This window comes from Notolepis coatsorum (genome assembly GCF_963971535.1).
Source record: "Notolepis coatsorum genome assembly, chromosome: 4".
In the NCBI taxonomy this organism is placed as follows: Eukaryota; Metazoa; Chordata; class Actinopteri; order Aulopiformes; family Paralepididae; genus Notolepis; species Notolepis coatsorum.
The window spans coordinates 86,665,310-86,691,048 of record NC_140168.1 but is presented as its reverse complement, the minus strand read 5'-3'; the positions used below and the strand labels follow the sequence as shown (position 1 = coordinate 86,691,048).

General features: G+C 43.1%; 1 protein-coding gene across 4 annotated transcripts in view; it reads right to left on the bottom strand.

Moving 5' to 3' along the window:
* The window catches only part of tbc1d5 (TBC1 domain family, member 5), a 165,753-nt gene that overhangs the window by 26,970 nt on the left and 113,044 nt on the right, over positions 1–25,739 (bottom strand). For 2 of the 4 annotated variants that reach the window (XM_084313094.1, XM_084313095.1), the window contains 8 exons: positions 24,324–24,374; positions 23,511–23,580; positions 20,619–20,791; positions 15,382–15,524; positions 11,356–11,462; positions 8,401–8,486; positions 7,268–7,545; positions 2,008–2,070 (listed from right to left, as the gene is read on the bottom strand). In XM_084313094.1, the coding sequence (XP_084169220.1) occupies positions 2,008–2,070; positions 7,268–7,545; positions 8,401–8,486; positions 11,356–11,462; positions 15,382–15,524; positions 20,619–20,791; positions 23,511–23,580; positions 24,324–24,374 (971 nt within the window). The remainder of the gene's footprint in view (positions 1–2,007; positions 2,071–7,267; positions 7,546–8,400; positions 8,487–11,355; positions 11,463–15,381; positions 15,525–20,618; positions 20,792–23,510; positions 23,581–24,323; positions 24,375–25,739) is intronic. The other 2 variants (XM_084313096.1, XM_084313097.1) reach the window with 2 other exon arrangements.

Below are 25,739 nucleotides of genomic sequence, written 5' to 3'. Positions count from 1 at the left end.
AATCAGACCCGTTTTCACGGAGATATAAGCTTTTTCTTTTTTTTGTGATATGGCTGTTTGACTCTAAGAGCGATCAGGAACTGAGAGAATCGATTTTCAGCGCGCGGCACTAGCGTGCACACGTACACATATACTATCGATAATCTAGCGTTTATTTGAAAACGATTCATAAATAGGCAGACAAATGACAACGTTCTAGAATATTACAGTACGGGGCGATTATCATGGAATCCTCTTTTTTTCCTGTGAAAACGAGGGGTTTTCTAAATGCTATGAAACGGAAATGAACCGATAAAAAAACAATCTGCTTCGACAATGTTGACTGGAAATAGGTCATTGATAATGCGACGGGCAGATTAGACACATAGCCATAATTTAAAACATAGATTAGGCGATATTAATGCTAACATTGAAGTGGATGTGGGCATTCAAGCACGTGCGCCCCCTGCTGGGCATTCAAAGTGTTAACCAGAGCTGAGCCTGCCTCCTAGGTTGTTACTAGGGGTGGACGGTATAAACGGTATACGGTATAAACGGTATGAATTTGCTCTACGGTATGGATTTTGACTATACCGTCTAAACCGGTAGTGCAGCTCTAAAATACCAATGACGTCATGTAACCACAGCGCGACTATTTCACTCGCATTTGCCCCTAAAAATAGATAGAATTAGTCATAGATAATAGATATGTGCGAACTGGAAAAAGTTATTTAGGAGGCTTCGCGCAGTGGGCGTGCCAGCCCCTACCGCACGCATGTAAACACGGATCTAGTAGTCTAGTGGGACGGGACACGGGAGCTCAGCTGTCGGCGGCGTCTCCCTGAGCTAACGTTAGCTTAGCTACCGTTACAAAATGACCCAGTCAACTATTCACTTTTAGTTTAATACATGATGAGGCATTGTCTAACCGAACGGTATCTAGTCGGCCAGCTACCGATAGCTCCTGACATCAACAAACGCTCCACAAAGTCTAGTAGAGAGAGACGTGTGTGTGCTACCTGTTAGCCGTTAGCTCACGTTAACGCAAGTTAGTTCACTGTTCAAAACGAAATGTCCCATTGAACTAAATAATCCACTGAGGCGTTGTATTAACGTTATATATCCGGCTTAGCCGGATAGCTCCTGATATCAATGTCTTATAACACTGATTCGATGCGTATTCGAGCTGAGGGCTTGCTAACGTTATTCCAATATAATAGGGTCCAGGTGCAGCGCCGGAGAATCCTGGCCGTAGCTCTGCTCGAGGCTACTCGAGTATAGGTCCAGGTGCAGCTCCGGGGAATCCTGGCCGTAGCTGGAGGCTACTAGAGTACACACAGACAGTGGAGCTTGTTGCGTGGTGGCGATGTCTCGCAGATAATACAAGTACAAGTCTAATTATATAATATATATATTTTATAAAAAAAAAAAAAAAATTATATAAAATAATTTTTTTTTTTATCAAAAACGATGATACCGTGATATATACCGTTACCGTCTATGCTTCAAATTATACCGTGATATAAATTTTAGACCATACCGTCCACCCCTAGTTGTTACTTTTAGTCTTTTTATGCCTTATTTTTGTAATCTGCTGCACTTTTCTTTCTTTTATTTAGTATTTCTATCTGAACCCCTGCACTTATTTGTATTTGCACTTTTTGCACTATTATACACAACTGTTGTAAATGTGCTATATAAATAAAGATGTGTGTGTGTGTGGCAAAAAAGTGATTTTCAAAATACTTTTTTTCTTTTTATGGTGGCATGTTGCCACACATCCCGTCACCGGTGTGAGAGTTAACATAAATAAAATAATAAGGGTTGTTTGTCTTGGCGCACGTCGACAGTGTATTGGGACAGTGACCTTCTGTGTATATTGATTAAGAATGAGTTAAGACCAACAGAAAAAGACGGCAATAACACACAACATAAAATAAAAAACACTTAATGTCAATAACTGTGCAAAAAAAAAAAAAAAAAAACAGGTGGTTTGTACACACAAGCGGTTGCCATGGCAGCGGTTACCTTGCGTGTCAGAGTGAGTCTGGGCTGGAGGTGAGGCCTGAGTGACTTCTGCTGGAACTACATCTAACAGACACAAGAGTCAGGCGCTGCTGCGACACACACACACACACACAGTCACACACACACAGTCACACTCACAGTCACTCACACACAGTCACACTCACACACACACACAGTCACACTCACACACAGTCACACTCACACACACAGTCACACTCACACACAGTCACACTCACACACACAGTCACACTCACACACACAGTCACACACAGTCACACACGTACACTCACACATATGTACACTCACATGTGCATGAGAGTGTACACACAGATATACACGTCAGATGAACAGACCCAGACACACAAGCACATGCTCGTGTTAATTTGAACATGCAGTTAATTCACATGAATAAGCGGAAATGAAGCAACTGGCGGTTAGGGGCTCAGTGTTGCCTGAAATCGACAAGTGTCGTGATATACGAGGAGCGCTGGTGTCTGTGTCGTGATATACGAGGAGCGCTGGTGTCTTTGTGTCGTGATACGAGGAGCGCTGGTGTCTTTGTGTCGTGATATACGAGGAGCGCTGGTGTCTTTGTGTGCAACTATGCAGGTTGTGAAAGAATGACAAACTGAAATTCTTAGCCAACCAATAGTCATAAAGACAAAACCGACCAATTAATGGACTAATTGACTAAGGAGGGGACAGTAGAGGTCGACCGATTTTTAAAAGGCTAATATAATAAGAAGCAAGAAGATTAATCGACCGATATCGCAAAACAATTCAACGCTGCTTCAATTCGCGACAAGCATCAATTAGCCCGGCTGTAACGCGTGGTCTCGTGTGGTTCTATTGAGCCCGTGTTCATTCTGATATCTCCAGGTGAGAACTCAAGGGACACTTTTTAAGATAGCCGAGCGAGCACTTGGCATGTTTTCTCCCATCAAATCTAAGCTAGCTTAATCTCTTCCACCCGGAGCCTATTTTCTGAAAATCCGCCTAAAATACATACCTAAGTAAATGGAATATTGCTACACTTCTACAAGGCTCATTTGCATATTATTGGTATCTAGGGACATCTATGGACCTCAGTAAATGTATTCCCAGTGTCAGAAATATTGTGTCTGTTACTAGGCTTGCTTAAATTGTGATGAAACAAAAAGGAGAATATGAATTATGATTTTTCTTTGCATCTTTGACAGTGAATGACACCATGCTAATAATGACCAGACATGAAGAACTGCCACTGATCTCGTCCAGTACCTTCTTGCGATCATGTGTACAAAAAATCAAAGGAAATGAATAAAGGGAAGATGATTAAACAGAAGGTTCTGTAGATACAGTACTGAATTCTCCCATCCGGACCAATGCAATTTGAAATATTATTATAGAATATAGAATAGCAGGCTTATAAATTACCTTATTATAACCAATTTGCACATTTATATATATAAATGTGCGAATTGGTTATAATAAGGTAATTTATAAGCCTGCTATTCTATATATATAGACCTGTGCCAACCAGCTGGCCCCTGTGTTCACCGCCATATTTAATCAATCACTGGCGGAGTCAGTGGTCCCTGCCTGCTTCAAGAGGTCTACCATCATCCCTGTGCCGAAGAAACCCTCCCCAGCATGTCCAAATGACTACAGACCGGTGGCACTCACCTCTGTGGTCATGAAATGTTTCGAGAGGCTGGTCAAGGACCACATTTGTGCCTCCCTCCCCAGTGATATGGACCCTATGCAATTTGCATACAGGACAAACAGGTCCACCGACGACGCGGTCTCCCAGGTACTGCACAGCACCCTCTCGCACCTTGACCGTCAGAAGGGGGGCTATGTGAGACTGTTGTTCATTGACTACAGCTCAGCGTTCAACACCATAGTCCCCACCAGACTGGTGGACAAGCTGATCGAGCTAGGTCTGAGCTCCGCCCTGAGCGCCTGGGTACTGGACTTTCTGAGCGAAAGACCCCAGGCGGTCAGGGTGGGGGGTCAGACCTCCAACACCATCACCCTGAGCATCGGGTCCCCCCAGGGCTGTGTTCTGAGCCCCCTGCTGTACTCACTCTACACACACGACTGTGTGGCCAAGTTCAGCTCCAACTCCATAGTGAAGTTCGCAGATGACACGGTGGTGGTGGGGCTGATCTCGGACAACGACGAGAAGGCCTACCGGGAGGAGGTGGAGGTACTGGAACGCTGGTGCCAGGACAACAGCCTGCTCCTGAACATTGGCAAAACCAAGGAACTGATCGTGGATTATAGGAGAGGACAGCAGGGGACACACACACCACTGATGATAAACGGGGCTACCGTGGACAGGGTGAGCAGCTTCAAGTACCTGGGGGTCCACATCTCAGAGGACCTGACATGGTCAACACACATAGGCACAGTAGTAAAGAAGGCGAAACAGCGTCTCTACCACCTGAGACAGTTAAGGAAGTTCAGAGTATCGGGGAAGATACTCCAGTCCTTCTACTCAGGAGCTGTAGAGAGCATCCTGACCGGAAACATCACTGCCTGGTATGGAAACAGCACGGCACAGGACAAGAAGGCCCTACAGAAAGTGGTGCGCTCAGCCGAGCGTACCACGGGTATTGCACTACCCCCCCTGCAGGTTCTATACAACAAGAGGTGCAAATCCAGAGCCTGCAGGATAATGAAAGACCCTCACCACCCCAATAACAGCCTGTTTCAGCTGCTGAGGTCAGGCAGACGCCTGCAAATCCTAGCTACTAGGACAGAGCGGCTTAGGCTCAGCTTCTTCCCCCAGGCCATCAGAGCCATGAACAATGTACATTGAGTGCTCAGAACATTGAACTGTCCACACACAAGCACACATGAACACACACACGACACGCACACTGTGCACGCTCACACACGAGCAGCCACTTAACACTTTAACATGAGCGGGCACACACTCATGTCGCACACACGCACACTTATGGCCAAAGGAAAGGACACTTTAAATTAGAATAACAGGAACAGTGTATTGCACTACCAAAGCTAACTAGCATGTCACACATGCGCTGTAAATAACTATGTACAGATACCGAGATGTCACTCCATGTTACCTGCTATCTGTTACTGCACAATGTTGTTTCTTCTTTTGATTCTATTATATGTACCACTGTATTGCACATCGTTGCGGGCAAGACCACCCGCATTTCATTGTATACCTGTATGCCGTGACAATTAAAACTCTTGACTTGACTTGACTTGATATATATATATATACTTTCAAATGGCCGAGTTCAATTTGGATTTAGTATCACCAGGCGTGCATAAGAACAGATAATGAAATCTACTGTAATCTACTGTACTTTTTTTATTTTGATCAGGGTGAAACCGTTTTGAAACTAATTTCAAATCTAATTGTTGCTGCATGCTAAAAATAGGGAAGATAAACTAACTGTGCTTCAAAATAATGCAATACCGTTAAAGGAAAACTCCAACATTTTGGGAAATTAGCTTATTTGCCATCTACGCTGGAGTTAGACAAGAAGATGCATACCTTTGTTCTTCTCTGTGCATGCAGTAGGAGTAGGAAGAGGTGCACCGTTAGCCTAGCTTAGCGTCAGTCACTGGAAGTAGGTTCCTAGTTCCCAACGTCTTCCTACTCCTACTGCATGCACAGAGAAGAAAAAGGTATGCATCTTCTTGTCTAACTCCAGGGTAGATGGCAAATAAGCTAATTTCCCAAAATGTTGGCGTTTTCCTTTAAGTGTTGTGGTTTATTATCCCGAATAATAAGATATAAAAAAAATTCATAAAGAGGCTTTTAGGAAGTGTAGTTCTGAAAAATTCCAACGCAGATCGACAGCTAGCGATGTCCTTCACAAAATGGCCACCAAAAACTACAATTCCCATGGTTCAAAGTTTTCCAAAATGGTCACCCCTCACGAAATAACCCTGACGAAAACTAAATGAAAATCTATCTAATAACACTTTAACCTAGGGGCGGCTGGGTAGCGCAGCGGACTAAGCACTTGCCTACCACCGCAGAGACTCTGGGATCGAATCCAGCTGTCAGCGGTACCTCCGGCTTAGTCAGTCGTCCCTACTAACACAATTGGCAGTGTTAGCGGGTGGGAAGCCGGTGGGAAGCCGGTGGGGTATGTATCCTGGTCGTTGTAAACAGCGACTCCTACTGGTCGGTCGGGGCGCCTGTTCAGCAGGGAAGGGATCTGGGGGAGATAGTGTGATCCTCCCACGCGTTACACTCCCCCGGTGAGAGTCCTCGCTGTCAGGTGAAAAGAAGCAGCTGGCTGACTCCACATGTATCGGAGGAAGACATGTGGTAGTCTTCTCCCTCCCCAGGCCGACAGTAGGGGGCAAAAGTGTGCAACAACCAGGAAGGGAATTGGCAAAACGACTAAATTGGGATGGGAGAAAAATACTCTCTCTGAGCTCCATTGGGAAAATACCGCACCCTATCGTCTATCCCTGTGTAACTGCACCCCATTGTATTAGACTTGTGGGGGGGGGGGGGGGGGGGGGTCCAGCTTCCTCATTCCACTTTTCCGGCGAGGCATCTGAATATACCGAAGTGATTGCGAGGCGGAAAACAACGTGGAATATATATTTACAGTACCCAATAATAAATCAATAAACGCGATCGATATTTGGAATGGCGATCAGGAATTGGAATAATCTTTTTGGAGAACATCTGATGTGAGGTAAGGAATCTATTTGACCACTATTGGGGTAATCGGAGCTGTTTTCACCCATATCTCAGCGTGTCCCATAATGTGTGTGTGGCTGCGAGTGCGTGTGTGCGATCAGGAAATGAGAATATATTTCTCAGCCCGCTTCTATAGCGTGCATAAGTACACATATACTATCGATAATCGAGCGTTTATTTGAAAACGATTCATAAATAGGCCGAAAAATTACAGCGTTTTTTTGTGTATTCCAGAATATTCCAGTAAAGGGCGATTATGACGGAATCTTTCTATTTTCCTGAAACTTTCAAGAAAACAACGGCTTTTTGAAATGCTATAAAAAGGAAATTACCTGATTAAAAAACAATCCGTTTCGACAATGTTGACTGCAAACAAGTCATTGATAAGCGACGGGCAGATTAGACATAGCCATAATTTAACCCATAGATTATGCGTTCACAACGCTATCATTGAAGTGGGTGCTAGAGGATAGCGATTAAAACAGTGCTGATGTATCGGTCGACCTCTAGTGGCACAGTTAAAACATCCCAGCAGTCGGCACGTTGTAGGCTACACGGTGCTCCTGGGCTCACCTTTACCGAGCTGTACTGGCATGCTCTCAGACTTGAGCAGGCGGTAGTGTTGGGACTGTGCGTGGCTCGGGGGCGCTAAGGGGGCCTGGCCCGACGGAGGCTCGGCCAGCAGGGGGCGGGGCGTCGGCATGGTGACAGGGGAGGGGGCGGAGTGCGCCTCGCTGTTGATGGACGAGACGGCGCCGGAGCCCCCGGCCGGAGCGATGAGCTTCCTGCCGAAGTTGATCAGACTGCTGGACACCTTGTTGATGTTCAGAGGAGCTGCTCTGGTACCGGTACTGTAGATAGAGAGAGATAGATAGAGATAGAGATAGAGATAGAGATAGAGATAGAGATAGAGAGAGAGAGAGAGAGAGAGAGAGAGAGAGAGAGAGGGGAGAGAGACAGAATATATATTATAGAGAAGAGAGAGAGAAATATATATTATAGAGAAGAGAGGAGAGAGACAGAATATATATTATAAAGAGAGGAGAGGGAGAGAGAGGGTGAGAAAGCACAAAGACAGATATATGTATGAAGATGGACAGTATAGTGTGTGTGTGCGTGTGTGTATGTAGGTGTGTAGGTGTGTGTGTGTGTGTGTTAGGGCTGCAACGATTAGTCGACATAATCGACGATGTCGATTATAAAAAATCGTCGACGAGGAATTGTTGCGTCGATTAGTCGTTAAAAAAAAATATATGTATATTATTATTATTTAAAAAAAAAATTGCACTACCTATCTTTGTGAAAGTGGCTTCTCAGCTCTGGTCCAGCTGAAGACTTCTTAGCTTAACATAACAGACCGACAGTAAGTTTGGGGGAACTAATGGGATAACTGGGGATGTTGTTTGCTCCTGACAAGAGTCTCAAAGTCTGGGGTGATGGTAGACAAAGCAACTCTGAGGTCATGCTCAATGTCCAATCTGTTCCTCTGCTCTGTCTTCAGCTGGACCAGAGCTGAGAAGCCACTTTCACAAAGATAGGCAGTGCAAAAAAAATAAAAAAATATTATATATATATATAATTATAATTATTATTAATTTTCTTTTTTATATAATTTCTTTTCGATTAGTCGACTAATCGACAGATTAGTCGACTACCAAAATAGTCATTAGTTGCAGCCCTAGTGTGTGTGTGTGAGAGACAGTTACCGGCTCTTGTTAACCATCTCAGCTCCCCTGGTCTTGTAGTAGTCCAGGTTCTGTTGGAACTGGTAGTTGACGGGCCGCGGGTTACTCTACAAGAACCATCAGCACCCAGCGTTAGCTTCTCTATACCAGTCACAACAAGCATCCAAAATGTCTGATACACACAACACCAAATAAGGAGAGTCTAGTTCGTCTGGACTGCAGTGCGAGTGTTGCACGTCATTATTCTAAGCAGAGTGAGAGAATCATTATTCCATCTAGAGTTAGTTCCTTCGCTGGGTCATAAGAAAAACAAAGCAAACTAATATTTGGTTAGCAAACATTTGTTAGAAATAGAGGTGTAACGATACACACATTCTTAGATTCCATACCAAATGAGGTCACGATTCCATTAGAATTATATTTATTAAAAAAGAAACGTAATGCATAAAAAATCTATTCATTCTACAGAGCTCTAATTATAGATTAATTATACTGCCCTGTAGAAGCTAACCGCAGTAACTCAAAATCGAGTTATAAGGGAAATTAAACTCTTCCAATTTTTGTTTTATCTTGGGGAAAAGTTTCAGAGTTCAATCTTGCTCTGTTTTTAGAGAAAAAGGGTATAAAGAATTACAGTAACTACAAAATCACTGGATAGCCATTTTTCCCAGTTTCACCATTTGCATAGTTACTGTAGTTAGCATCTGCAGGGCGGTATAGACTACACAGCTCGGTTTGCGCCCAGAAAAATTATAAAGTTATAAAGTCTGAACAATGAGAATGAGCCTAAAAAAACATGATGCCAAACAGCAGTAGCCATACCATACCACCCTTTAACAAGACCTAGGGAGGAGAACGAGAAGAGAGTCGTCGACAGTTTTACATTGAGATATACGTTCGTTACACCCCTAGTTACAACAGTGATGCGTAACAAGCTAAAAGTCAACATCACCTCCCCAGGAATGGTGCAGTCATTTTGATCAGTAAAGATAATTAAAAGGTGCTATAGATAACATTCAGCCACTAGATGGCGCACTAAAGCACCGGCGTGTCATTTATCTAATCGGGTGCATTTCACATGGGGAAATGGGAGGTAGGGAGGGGATACATGCGCGCAACATGTAAATAACATTCATTTTGGACCCGCACATTTTTTTTTATGATATATATATTTTTTTATTACTCTACATACAATTGGATCTATAGCACCTTTAACATCTGAGCCAATCAGTAATAATAATGTGTGTGTGAGCGCGCATATCATGTGAAACTATGCTGCGTGAGATGATTTAAATAATTACCACCCACACTACCCTGTCAACAATCAATCAAGTCACTCTGTATTTAGTCTGCAGCAATCTGGGTTTAGAGATAATCACAGCATCATGTCATTAGTTACAAATCATTAGACAGGAAGAAACACTGTGCTGCCCTTTTTGTAGATCCATCTAAAGCACTTGATACAGCTGATCATCCCTTGCTCTTATTATCTAGCATTGGTTTGGATAGAAAGGTGTGCGATTGGTTTCAGAATTATTTGTTTGGAGGGGACAGCGTGAAGTTGAGAAATTTCTAGTCAATTTTCAGAATTTCTGTCAATAACAAAAGGTGTGCTACAGGGTAACATTTTGGGTCCTGTCCTATTTACCATTCATACCAATGATATTGGCTCTTCCTTGAATGCTTGTCAAGCCCATCTTTATGCTGATGATACCATTGTGTTGCTGTGAAACTGGCCGTTGATAACTTGCAACCTTTAATGCTCTTCAGGAAGTACTGGCGAGTGGTTCTGGTGTTGGGAGTCCGAGTATAAATATCTTGGCATCCGACTTGAGGAGAAATGTTCATTAAATACCAATCATTGACAGCAAGCTGCGACAAAGAATTGGATTTCTTGTAGACAAAGAGAACCAGCTTTCATTTGCAGAGAGGCGCAATAAACACTGGCATTTGTTTATTTACAAAGCCCTTATTGGTAAGCTACCACCTTACATCACAATGTTACTGGTTTGGAATTTTGGACCCCATCTAACTCGCTCAAATAATGGGCTTGTGCTTCAGTTATCTCAAGCTCAAGAGATCTCAAGAGTTTGGAAGGTCAGTCTTTTCTGTTGACGCTCCTGACTCATGGAACATCCTCCAACGCACTTCCAAAATCTATGCACAGTTCAAAACCCTGATCACTAACCACTGTGTATCAATCTGTAACCGTTTTAGCTGATTTCCTCTGTTTTTAGCTTTGTTTTTATCTTGTTGCGTTACTACTTTAGGTTGTCTTATTTATTTATAACTGCCCGTTTACTCAACATCATTTTAAATGAGAGCTTTTACAAAGGTGCAGAATAAAAGCATTGCTCCGCCCCCCCCCCCCCCCCCCCCCCCCAAATATTGATTAAAGAATGTATTCTGCGGGTCCAAAATGTATGTTTACATGTTGCAGGCATGTATGCCCTCCCTACTTCCACTACCTACAGTGGAAAACGAACGAAGTAGCAGGTACCAAAAGCGAGTCAGAAACAGTTCAATTAGGCCACCGCACTATTAGCTCTCCACCTACCTACATACATTATAGACAGTTATGGAATTCTAGACAACATCATGCCGAACTACACATATCTTCTCAGATGGGGGTCCCCGGTACAAAATCTTAACAATTGGGGATCCCTGGCCAATTACATCTCACTTTGGGGGTCCTTGACATGAGAACCAATGGATTAAGGCCCAGGCACACACACACACACATATACAATTCTGCTTCCATTAAATAATTAAATTAGTAGGTTATGGTATTAAATAATATTTCCAAAAAGACACCGAACCCTACCTCTTCATTTGGGCATTTGGAGCAAATTAGTGTCTGTATGAACACGACATGAATGCATGTATGTGCGTGCATCCAACACAAATGTGATAAAATCCTTTAGACGTTGTATTTATGTGAACATAAATAAAGATTCTAAATGTGTGTGTGGTTACCTTGGGATCTCGCAGGAACAGAGCCTTGTGCAGTAGAGAATGGATGTCTCCCAGAGGAGGGTAGTGCATTAACAGGCCAAGGCAGGTCTGGAAGTTACTAGCTATCACTGAAAGACAGACAGTCATACAGAGACACGAGGCAGACAGACAGACAGAGACAGACAAACAGAAAGACAGAGGGACGGACAGTCAGAGGTTAAGTATGGTCCACATTTTGTGGTATATGTAAACATTAGGGGTGTAAAGGTACACGTATCCGTACCGAACCGTTTCAGTACTGGACCTTCGGTACAGTACGCGCTGTGTACCGAACGAATGCAATGGTACGTTAACCACTAACGGAACGCACGTGCAGAATTTTTTTCAAAACTCCCAAGTTCACCCCTTCTTCCCAAAATATAATTTGCGCAAAGGGCCGGGTGTTCGTTCAACCCACGCACAACACAGAGATTACCTGTGATTTAGCATAGCCTCATAGTGTGGCGAACACACGAACACACACACACACCCTCTCTCACTAGGTGCGTGAGGTGGAATTGGTGCTAGATTGAGAAGGGGCCGTCTCTCGGAGATCAAATTAATGATATGAAACGGGACCTGCATACAGCTGTTTTCTCTATTCAATAACGTTTTACCCTGAGGGATGATTTACAATATAATAAGTGCTAAAACTGAAAAGTAGGCTACTTACATTCTTGACGCTAGAACTCCCAAAATAGCGTTAGCATAAAAAAGATGGTAGGCCAGCTGTAGTTTACATAGCTTGCATAAAACTGTCTCGAGGTTCCACAAGTTAATAAAAATCCGAAGTATTTCCAACTGGGGCTTGAGATTGCTCAGAGTGCAAATCACTGTCTTCACGACCGATGGTCATTGTTGTTGTTCCTTACTACTCGCACGTTATTCAGCTCAATGACGTTGCATGTCTCCTATCCGCCATGCAGCGCATTCAGGCCACCGGGGGCTGTTTTTTTTCACAATCTACCGGTAATATAATCTTTAAAAAAAAATGTAACAAGTCTATTATTAATTTGAATATAGAATATTAGTTGACAGCCCTACCTAACAGTAACTGCACACTATATCACCCCTGAGTGGAACATGGAAAGCCAAACTGTAACCAACTGTACCGAAAACCTGTACCGAACCGTGACTTCAAAACCGAGGTACGTACCGAACCTGGTTTTTGTGTACCGTTACACCCCTAGTAAACATGGTATATGTAATAGGGATGCACCGATATGAAAATTTGCCACCGATACCGATAGTTCAACTAACACAATGGGCCGATACCGATTCCGATATTTGTGGCAACTGTGTGCAACTGTGTGCAGCTAGAAACTATTGTCTAAACCAATGAAGTTTTGATTGACAGTCGATTCTGCCAATTACGTCACACACCGCTTGCACCCGCCTCTGCTGTTATCACCAATCGGCAAGCGGTATACATTTTTTACTTCGGCTTTTGTCCGCCATTGATTTTGAGTTGACGAGAGGTTTTCTACAACAACAACAACACGGCGCGGCTGACGTTTAGCTTTTAGCTCCGCAGGATGACTTAAATGAGGCATAATGATTTTACTGCAACTAATGTTATAATAAAACAACGCCTTTCTATACATGCGTCTGATTGAAAACGTTATTAACAGATTGCAGAATGGGTAAAACTCAGGGCTCTGTGAGCAACGGAAGGAACTGAGCTAGTATGAACGATTGCTACGTTCGGGTAAATAATATGCTGATGTTATTGAATGTGTAACACTAGGTATATAACGTTAATGCCACAAAACGAATGCCTTGTTAATCATAAGTAGTAACTTTGATGCAGTAGCTTGTGTGTGTGTGTGTGTGTGGGGGGGACTGGGGACGGCGTTGTGCAGGTCGCAAGTGAACTTTTTTTTGTCTTGACGCTACACAAATTGATGGATATTTATCGGCTACTGCCATCAGCACATTTGAGCTTATCGGCCGATTGCAGTCAACAAGGCACTTATCGGCCGATACCGATACCCGACCGATACATCGGTGCACCCCTAATATGTAATTAGCTATAGTAATAGTAACATACAGTAGAAGCCCTTAGAAGTCCAGCATTTACTGCTACTCTACGACTACTCCACCACTCCACTTTGTGACTCCTATTGTTCCGGATTTCACACCTCCACTGCCTGCCACAGGCTGGGGAGATTTTCATCTTACATTTTTATTCGTCCCAAATGTCCCAGCCCCATCCAATTTCTTAGCTTTTTTCACTGTTTATTTATCATGCATTGCAACACTAATATATGGTACAGTAGCCCAAGTCAGACTGCCCATATACAAATGATCTTGGGGGTCTGAGGGCAGTAGCCCCCAACCCCCTCCCTGGGGAAGCACTTAAGTTAAGTACCCTCGCTTTGTTTACGCCACCAGCCCCCGAAAATTAACACCTGTGCTAGTTCTAAAGTGACATAGGAGTGACATAGGAGTGGCAGAAGGGACCTGATTCTGAACGGATTCATCTGTAGTAGCCCCTTTCGGGACGGTGATGCACCGAGTGAATACCCCGTCCCTTATACCTTCATAGGAAAATCTCACAATTAACACTGAAAAACTGGTCCTCAGCAAAGCTCGGCGTTGCTAATAAACATTTTAAATTATTTTGATAAACTGGTCAACACTGCTCAAAACGGCTTTATTTCCGGCGATCACAGCGCATGCGCATCAGGCACCCAAAGACGGAAATAAAGCAGTGTTGACCAGATTATAAAAATTATATAAAATGTTTATTAGCAACGCTGAGCTTTCAAACCCTAGCGTTTGTCTGTCCGAAACCCTTGTGCAACTGTGAGTACCTTTGAAATGTCTCTGCGATACTTGTACGCCGAGCGTTTAGCTGAGGACCAGTTCTTCAGCGGTAATTGTGAGATTTTCCTCTGAAGGTATAAGGGACGGTGTATTCACTCTGTGCATCACCGTCCCGAAAGGGGCCAAGTAACACCGTAATTCCTCTAATAGTAACCCCGGCTTGTATTTGTTTCAACTGTAGCTGATACCAGGCTTGTATTAGGAGGAGGCATGTATAAGAGAGAGGCCTATATTTCTAATTTTCAAACGGATCATAATGAATAAATCAACATTTTGTGTCAGTTTGAACCCAGTAAAATGTACTGGGTTCATTTATTGAAACCAAGTACTGTATGAAATACGGTAGTAAACAGTGCAATTACAGGTGGTCAAAAAAAGTTAAATAAAGTAAAATAGTGCAATCACAATACTGGTATTATAATAATAATAATAACTTTAGTTTTATACAATTCTGAGGTAGGCTTACTCTCTTGGTAAACATTAACACCATACCATTATATGGTATTTACTGCACAGCCAGGCCAGCATATAACAATAACAAAATATATTGCCTATGGTAAATCCGTTGAGGGAAATACTGTAATTCCTCAAATATACATGAAACCCGGCTTGTATTAGGAGGCCGGCTTATAATTGCTTAGCTCAACAGCGCACCCGGTCATTAATAGAGACCCGGTTTTTAATTGAATACCGGTTACTATTAGAGGAATTACGGTAGTAACCTATGGCTCATGTCTGTGACCAAAGGCTGTGATGTTATTCACTATAATACACTCCCTCTTGTGTTCTATTGCTTTAACCACTTAACGTTCCAACGGCCGTCGCATGGTGCAACACTCTTTACAGCAGTCCGTCGGTGTCACTGTCTCTCAACCAACACATCGGTTGAAAGCTAAAATGGCCACCGTTTGATTGACACACCGCTTGACCTATTACATGCTTCCAATCTCGGGTTATAAGACCAAAAAGACAGTCAGTTTCGAAAGAGTGACCACCTCCGGTTTCTAAAGGTTGGAGGTTACTAAACTCCAACCCACACATCCGATCAAAACAGAAAAGGTATGTAATTGCCTAGAGGTCGCCGTTTAACGGTATTACAGATTCTACCTTTAATACAAAATGAGGACGAGAAAAGCTGCCATTGTTTGATTGGACCGAGGGCCACAGAGGGGAGCTTACGTGCGTCCCGGATGTAGAGCAGCATGGCCACGAAGACGTAGTCCACCAGGTCCAGAGTGATGCTGTCTGCGAACAGAGCGTCCCACACCACCAGCAGGTCCTGCAGGGGGAACTCACGGCCAAACAGGAGACGCACCCACCGACTGGAGAGACACAGAGACACAGACAGACAGACAGACAGAGACACAGACAGACAGACAGAGACACAGACAGACAGACACAGAGACACAGACAGACACAGACAGACAGACAGACAGACGAGGAAATTAGGCCACTTTACTCGCCAAATGAGTATTTTTTACGTTTGGCGAGTGATTCATGAAGACCACTCGCCAGTCTGGCGAGTTGACAGTGCCACGAGAGCACTGCACAAGACCCGCGGACATATATAATGTTTAATAAAAGTTCCCGCAGTACTGGCCAACCCGCGGACATATATAATGTTTAATAAGAGTTCCCGCGGGAAATATGTGTTTTACTGTATACACAGTGGATCACTAAAAGGACAGATTTTTTCAAATGGTGATCAGGAATTGGAATAATCCATTTGGATACCATCTGATCTCAGGTAAGGAATCTATGTTACAAGTCTAAGGATAATCAGACCCGTTTTCACGGATATATAAGCTTGTATGTGATTATGTGATATCGCTGTTTGACTGTGCGTGCCGCCAGGAAATAGGAGAAGCGATTTTCAGCGCGCGCCACGAGCGTGCATGCGTACACATATACTATCGATAATCTAGCGTTTATTTGAAAACGATTCATAAATAGGCCGAACAATGACAACATTCTAGAATATTCCAGTAAAAGGCGATTATCATGGAAACCTCTTTTTTCTCCGTGAAAACGAGGGGTTTTCTAAATGCTATGAAACGGAAATGAACCGATAAAAAAACAATCTGCTTCGACAATGTTGACTGGAAATAGGTCATTGATAATGCGACGGGCAGATTAGACACATAGCCATAATTTTAAACATAGATTAGGCGATATTAACGTTAACATTGAAGTGGCCTTGGGCATTCAAGGGGGTAAAAAGGAATTAAGCTTGGGCAGTCAAAGTGTTAAGGGGATGCAGACCAGAGAAAGACTTTCGTCTTGTTTACATCAGGGTCCCCCATTTTCAACTCATCATAACATATGCCATACACGACATACAGATAAGACAGTACTGCTACATCTATACATTTCACATCTATCTATACACTTGACAACATACTTCGTTTTTTTCTTTCACTGCCCAACCCAGTCCAACCCAGCATCTTTCACTGCCCAGTTCAGCCCAACCCAGTCCAGAATAGATCCCTCTTTCATGTTAATATGTTTTATGCTAATATTGTGAAGAGTAGAGACACTGTTATTAATGTTTTATGCTAATAAATATTTTAAAGAGTAGAGACACGGTGTGATTATTACTATGATTGAAAATCAATTTAGACAAAGAAGTAATTATCACAATTATCGATTTTTTTTGGCTGGTAAAAAATCGGTTTGGCTGGTAAAAAAAATTAGATACTCGCCAGTTGGCTGGTAAGCCAAAAAGTTAGTTTCCTCCCCTGCAGACAGACACCCAATAGTTTAGACTTAAACCATTCCAATAGAATAGAATAGAAATACTTTTATTATCCCGAGGGAAATTTGACACTGCAAATCGCTCACATTAAACATTTAGACGAATAAGAATAACAGAACAAATTGCCTAAGAATAAGAATAGAATAAAATATACAGTAAATAAATACAGTAAACATATACTGGAGTCTACAGTAGGTGTAATATTGCACAGTGTTGTTTCAAAAGTAAGAGTCCAGAAAGATGGTAACTGTAACTGTCACTCTGTGCTCAGTGATGCAGTGAGGCACAGTGATGCATTGTATAGTCTGACGGCTGTCGGAATGAAGGACTTCCTGTGCCGTTCAGTGCTGCATTTAGGTAGTGTGAGCCTAGCACTGAACATGCTCCTCCTGTCAGTCAAGTCTGTGGAGTGGGTGGGAGGGGTTTTGTTTATTGGAAAAAGATTATTTTAGATTTTTCACCATTAGAGAGATCCAACTTTCTATGTGTCAAAAATGCAGAAAGTCAAGTAGCTTTGTTTTGATTTCTGACGTGAGACACAAGGCTCTTCCTGGTATCAGGTTTTAGTATCTGGGCAATTCTCCCAGACACCCTGTTTCAACCAGGTATCTGTGCATCACTGTTATACACCCTTACACACACAAAAATAAAGCGTCTAGTAACTGTACAGACCTACTCCTATCCAAGCTCCGGGAGGGTCATCAAAGAGAAGTCGCCTATTCTCAGTCCTTGCCCCACAATGGTGGAATGAACTACCCACCCCAGTGGGAAGATACTCCAGTCCTTCTACTCCGGAGCTGTAGAGAGCATCTTAACTGGAAACATCACTGCCTGGTATGGCAACAGCACGGCACAGGACAAGGAGGCCCTACAGAGAGTGGTGCGCTCAGCCGAGCGTACGACGGGTATTGCACTACCAACCCAGCAGGTCCTATACAACAAGAGGTGCAAATCCAGAGCCTGCAGGATAATGAAAGACCCTCACCACCCCAACAACAGCCTGTTCACGCTGCTGCGGTCAGGCAAACGCCTGCGAGCACCAGTAACGAGGACAGATAGACTTAGGCTCAGCTTCTTCCCCCAGGCCATCAGAGCCTTGAACACAGCCTTGAACTCTCCACGCACAAGCACACATGAGCACACACACAACACACACACACTGTACACGCTCACACACTAGCAGCCACTTTAATATGAGCACACACTCACTCATGCTGCACAGTGCACACGCTCACACTATGGACACTTTACAGAAGGAAAGATCACTTTAAGAATAGTATAGCTTGATAATATATAGTAGTATAATATAGCATTGTATAGCAGTGTACATAAAGACCCAATGCCTCCTCCGTAGCTAACAGTGTACTGCACTGCCACAGGACCTAGCATGTCCTACCATGCTCTGTAAATAGCCCATGTACAGATACCGATATGCCTACTTTGTTTACTTGTTTATTGCACTATGTCGCTCTATTGGTTAGACTCTTATTATTATTACTTGTACTATTGCACATCGTTGCGGGCGAGACCCCCCGCATTTCACTGTATACCTGTATGCCGTGACAAATAAAACTCTTGTATCTCTTGTATCTTGTTAGGACAGCCGAAACACGTCCAATATTTCGCTGTCGACTAAAGACGCACTTCTTCAACCATTATCTGAATTAAAAAAGAAAAAAAATATCTAACCGTACGGTCATGCACTTTTCCTAATAAACTAACCTACACTGTAGCACTCAACACTTTGATGAACATTGTTGCTCAGCTGATAAGAGTTGTGCCCTTCCTGATGGCTTGTCGTACAGAACTTGTAAGTCGCTTTGGATAAAAGCGTCAGCTAAATGACTAAATGTAAATGTACAATACCCACTGATAGAATAGCCCTATTTTTCAATGTGTACATAATGTAAATATCTGTAGATGACAGCATTTACTCTGACACAGACAGGGAAGACAGTGTTAGAACTATCCATAAGCAGAGCAGGCAGGGTGGTAGAGATAGTGCCAAGGTCACCAGCCACAGACACCAGTGAAGCGCTGTGGCAGTCGGGTCCTCGCTTATAGGTGATGGGGGCAGGGTAGAGAGCGAGAGAGAGACTTGGGTCATAGGTCAGGAGACAGAGGCATTGCGCGGTTGCTATGGGCGGTCAGCCATTGCTAAGGACTATAGTTTATAGCTGGGAGTTCTTCTGGTTTGACTCAGACTAAGGACACAAGGCTGACACGTAGGGAGGGGCCTCCTCCCCCCTCCTAGGCCATGAGGGCTAGCTTCAGCTAACGACTAGGCCTCAACCACCATCGGACTAATAGCAGAAGAGACTGTAGAGATAATGAATTCAATATATATTTCAAGGACCTTTCAGAACTGTTTTCCATCTTGTACAGAGTATGTTTATGGGAATAAACATAACGTTCCAAGGAAAGGTATCCTGTTTCCAGTGTGTTTTTAATTCTTTTGAGACTAATGTATAAACGGGGAAGGAGAGAGGGTATCAGTCAGTACGATCACCAAGAGATAAACACAGTGCAGAAACTTCACGGAACCACAGGTGACGAGGTGATTACTGGCTGAGGACCTGAAATCCAACACCACTGACTGCCTCATTATGCTATTCCCTTGTATAGATATCCCTCCCCACAATGTTTTCTTTGCACATCCTACAGATTGTAAATAGTGTTTCTTATCCTACCGTCCACTACTGAGACATATTGAGTTTTGTATGGAGAGCTTGTATTCCTCTATCTTTACTGTAAATCAGTGGGTTGATCACTTGTACAGAGCGAGAGAGAGGAGAGGAGAGAGAGAGACAAATAGTTGAAAAGAGAAGAGAGAGACAGAGGGGAAGCGATAAGGGAGAGAGGGGGAGGAGAGAGACAGAGTTGAGGAGAGAAGAGAGAGAGGAGGAGAGAACAGAGAGGAGGAGAGAAGAGAGACAGAGAGAGAGGGGGGATAAGAGAGAGAGAGAGAGGAGGAGAGAAGAGATAGAGAAGGAGATAAGGAGAGAGGGGAGGAGAGAAGAGAGAGGAGATACGAGAGAGGGGAGGAGAGAAGAGAGAGAGAGAGAGAGGAGAGAGAGAGAGGAGGAGATAAGAGAGACAGAGAGAGGAGAGAGAGACAAATAGTTGAAAAGAGAAGAGAGAGACAGAGGGGAAGCGATAAGGGAGAGACGGGGAGGAGAGAGACAAAGAGTTGAGGAGAGAAGAGAGAGAGAGGAGAAGAGAGAGAGGAGGAGAGAACAGAGAGGAGGAGAGAAGAGAGACAGAGAGAGGGGGGGGGATAAGAGAGAGAGAGAGAGAGAGAGAGAGAGAGGAGAGAAGAGAGAGGGGAGGAGAGAAGAGAGAGAGAGAGAGAGGAGAGAGAGGAGAGAAGAGAGAGGGGAGGAGAGAAGAGAGAGAGAGAAGGAGATAAGGAGAGAGAGGGGAGGAGAGAAGAGAGAGAGGAGATACGAGAGAGGGGAGAGAAGAGAGAGAGAGAGAGAGAGAGAGAGAGAGGAGGAGATAAGAGAGACAGAGAGAGGGGAGGAGAGACAGAGAGAGAGGAGGAGAAAAGAGAGAGAGACAGAGAAAGAGAGAGAGAAGAGAGAGAGACAGAGAAAGAGAGAGACAGAGAAAGAGAGACAGAGAGAGAAAGAGAGAGGAGAGGAGAGGGGTGTTTACTGACATGCCGTATATCTGCGGGGCGATCTCCAGCCGGTTCAGGTGCATATGCAGCTCCACGTCGTGTTTCTTCACCAGCAGGTCCTGGATGCGGTTGACTTTGGTCACTATGGCAACGGAGGGACCCGCGTCCTGAGGTCTGGCGAATGGGATGCTCGTCAACATCTCCTCCTTCCCCTGGGGGACACATCGCCACAGTTAAAAAACATGGTATTTCATGTAATAAGCCCACCCCTACCCTTAACCGTAACCTCATTGGCCGTCACGCCCCCACCCCTAACCTCATTGGCCATCACACCCCACCTCTAACCTCATTGGCCGTCACACCCAACCTCAACTGTAAGCTCATTGGTTGTCACATTCCACCTTAACCTTAATGTCATTGGTTGTCACATCCCACCTTAACCATTTCACCGCCGCACTACCAAACGGTTAACCCTTTCACCGCGACAATACATAGAAGGTTAACCCTTTCACTGCCACACAACAGCAGGTTAACCCTTTCACTGCCACACTACAGAAGGTTAACCCTTTACTATCACACTACCGACGGGTACACTACCTTCTGTAATGTGGCAATGAAAGGGTTAAGTGCCCAAATAAATTAGATACCAAGTTTTAGTGAGTCCCGTCCCTAATACCATTTCTTCGGGGGGCTTTGACGGCACAAATATAATCAATCTAATATCCATTTTCTGTATAACAAGTCACTGGTTTTCAACAGGAATGTTGGATTATTATTCCTATGAACTATATTCTTATGCAGATTTTTGCAGTGGTTAAAAACAAGGAAGCATTGAAATCTTAATTTTGGGGTCAATTCCCAAGGCAGTGGTTGAGGCTGCCAAGCATTTGGGTCAGTTCTAACCAGAGTACATTAGTATTCACCCTATTCATACACACACACACACACACACATACATACATACATATATATATATATATATATATATATATATATATATATATATATATATATATATATATATATATATACACACGTATATATATATATTAGGGGTGTAACGGTACACAGAAGCCACGGTTCAGTACGTACCTCGGTATTGAGGTCACGATTTCGGTACAACAGGAAAAAAATATTTATAATTATTATTATATATATAATTAAATATAATAATATTCTATAGGCTTGCCGTAGTAGTCAGTGATACTGGTGTAATTATGTGTTCAGGCATCCACAGAATAAATTAATTCCCTACTGCACCTTTAACAACTACTTAGTTTCACTTTCACTTATAGAGAGAATTTTACTTCACATGGAGCCGAGACTGAAGAAGACTAGAGAACAGATGACATGTTACACAACAATGGCAGAGGATTATCAATATTTTGGATTTAATAGCAGCAACTAGAGAGGAGCTCAGATGATCTGGTGGTATGTTGTGCTTTTATTTTTTCTCCGATCAGCTGTGAGACTCCGCGGTCCGCCGGGAAAGGTTGACGTGTGTGTTTGCGCGCGCGTGTGTCTTTTGGTTAACATTATTGGGCGAAAAAGAAAACTAAAGAAAACTGCAAAATTGTAATGGCCCTGCTGTGTTAAACATTTAATTAATTCATCATGGTTTTGTTTTAGGGACAAATAGGCTGTAGTAAACAGGAGAGGAGGAGGGGAGAGCCGAGTGCAGATGTCAGTACGCGCTGTTGTTATTCTGTCCGCTTGTCATCTGAGACGTATTCACCGTATGGCTGGATGTACCGCACCGTGACGGCCGTACCGTAAATTCACGGGAAGAATACACGTACCGTTACACCCCTAATATATATATATATATAAGCATAAATATGCTTGGCTAGCTCATTATCCTTGTAACAAAGCTATTGGTATTATAAAGTCAGCATTCTATCCATTTTCACTCAAAATGGTGGACCTACAGTTCCTTTTGTTACACCTGCTCAAAGTGTAAAGAGGTATAATAGTAATCACACTGTCTCTCTCTCTGTGTGTGTGTGTGTGTGTGTCAGGGTTTCCGTTAGAAAAAATTGTTGCCGGTCTCAGTGTCCGGTAGATTGAAATGGGATCAATTCCGGTCAGAGTTTATTGAGCTTAAAAACAATTGATAGGCAGGCTATATAAAGAATGACATCCTCAAGGCATTTATAATATTTTAACTTAAAACTAGGCTACTTTTGCGTATATACAGTCATTAATATATTCCAAATAAAATAAGTCCCTCGAAACTCGTGCTGCTGCCGACTTGAGGTGTCGGTGGGCAGTCTGCCCGACATTAATAAACAGCAGTCTGTTATAATAACATTTTTATGAGCTAACGAATTCCGTTATATTGGACATTTGTATTAATTATATCAAGCGAAGAACTGAGAAATTTGGCAGAGAAAGACGGCAACATTATCGTGGGTTTGCGTGATGACTATCTCCACCTCCCAACGACTTCAGTGCTGGATTTGCAAGAGCATGCAGCTGCAGAGCCGCAGAGCCAGCTGTGTTTTCAGGTCCGGTCTGGGGACCGCTCAGCAGCTCCCCCCACCCAACAGCTGAATTGCCAATGGCTGAATTGGAGTACTGCACTGTGCGGGCACAGCTCTGTGGGTTCTGCGGCTCTGCAGCTGCATGCTCTCGCAAATCCAGCACCAAGCTCCCGCTGACAACATCGTTGTCATTATTAGACCTGCTTGGTGAAGCATCAATGAAACAAATGTAATGATTGTTTCGTTCATCGCATAGGCTATTTAATTTGAGCCTATTTTAATACAATTCAAATAATCAAATTGTGTTTAGAGGGAATTATTTTCACCGGACATTATGACCGGAGAGATTAAATATGTCGGACTTCAACAGATTTTGCCGGTCAAATACCGGTAATTACCGGCTAACGGAAACCCTGGTGTGTGTGTGTGTGTGTGTTCACTTTCTAACCTTTCTAACTTCCCTCTCGAAGCTGGAAAACCACGGCTCTGCTGTCTCCATCAGCTGAGAGAACATGCCACTGTAGAGAGAGAGAGAGAGACAGAAACAGAGAGAAAGAGAGAGAGATACAAAGAGAGACAGTGAGATAGAGAGTGAGAAAGAGAGACAGAGAAATGGTGATATAGATAGTGAGAGTGAGAGAAAGAGAGACAGAGAGAGAGGAAGGGTGAGATAGTGTGTGAGAGAGAGAAAATGAGAGAAACAGAGAGCGACAGAAAGAGACGGGGATATAGTGTGAGAGAGAAGGAGAAACCGAGAGTGAGAGAGAAAGAGAAACAGAGAAAAAGAGACAGAGAGAAAAAAAGACAGAGAGAGATTCTTCATTATGTATTGTACCTCATACCTCTTGGTTATCCATCATGAATTGATTTGTGACTCAGGGTTATCAGTGCACAGGCTACATTCACCAAGTGAACACAATACAATACAATACAATACATTACAACACAACATGACCAGACCAACGTGACACAGGACATTTTCTCACACAGATAAGACGCCATTAATGACATACTTGAATACGACTATGGTAAAACAGAAGAGATTATTCTCGCACCCGCCTGTACTTTGATTAAAATTGAATTCACCCACTGATATGACTTTCCTGATCTTTCCCTCTGCTTCTCTTTGGAGATCCCATTAGGAGCACATGGCCACATTATTAAGTCTCGACATCAAGGAATGCTCTCGAATGACTGAACAGGGAATAAAGGAGAAGAGGAAGAAGAAGAAGAGAGGGGGGAGAAGCCTCATGTGACTCACTAAGCATCGTGTTCGTGGTACACAGGATCCAACAGAGACCTCATCTCTTCACTGTGGGAATATAGAAAGGTATAGTTAGCAAAGCAAACAATAACAGTCAAATACTGACTTAAGATAATGTAGAGCTGCACAATATATACAGAACATTGTGTTTTTTCTGTATTTTTCTGTTTCGCTTCATATTGAGACAGCAATATTAGACAGAGAGAGGAGAGAGAGAGAGAGAGACAGAGAGAGAGATAGACAGAGAGATAGAGAAAGAGGGATAGACAGACACAGACAGAGACAGTGGTATTATACATGTGGACACATTTCATACATCATCCAATGTTCAGAACATGATAAAGTAAAATCTCACACTCATGTTCTTCTCTGGTCACCACCCCACCCCCTCCAAATGTAGTCTCCTCCCCACCGTATGTATATATTCTCTCCCCGCCGTATGTATATTTCTCTCCCACCCACCCCTCCTAATGTACAGTCCCCTCCCCATCATATGTATATACTCTGTCAGGACCTATGGGTAACAGTACTGTATATTTGAATATCGTATATGTCACAAATGTAACAGTACTAAATACCTTTATGTCATGTATGTCCCTATGCCATAAATGTCATGATGTCATGTATGTTGTGTATGTCATAAATGTCACTATGAATTGAAAATGGGGGACCCTGATGTAAACAAGACAAACGTCTTTCTCTGGTCTGCATCCCCTTAACAATTGTGTGTATTGAGCCGTACTGTATTGTACCCATTCTGCAATCTGTTAAATAAAGTTTTCATTCATTCATTCAGGTGGATATTTGTATTTAATTTTTTTATTATTTTTTAAACAAACACATAAACAAACATGACAACACACGATAAGATATACAAGCATTAGTTGACAGTGCACATCCAATGAAATCACATTTTAGTTAATTGTCTTATATAGGATATACCCTTATTACCTGTTATCTAAAAACCTACACACATACCGGTATGCTCTAGCTCGTACCCCCCCCCTCCCGGACCCCCCATTGGATAATCCATCCATTTTCCCTCGCTCCTAACCAATCATTACCATTATATGCTAGCTTTTATTTTCTCCACCACTTCTAACCACAATGTCATTTTGGATTCATTGAGACCCAAAATTCTTGCTGTAGATATTTCTTGATAGTTCACATCAAGATATGTAATAATCCAGACCTTTCGGCACATTTTTTCCGGTTGGAACCATCGTGATGCTATCAGCTTTTTAGCCACTGTGATACCCGATAAAACCAATCTCTTTAGCTGTGGATGTACTGCACACTCAAAAACATCATTCAGCAGTAATACAGAGGGGTGTACAGGTATATTCCAAGTTAAGAGATTTGATAATTGCTGGGTCACCTCTTTCCAGAATATCTTAACTGGTGGGCAGTCCC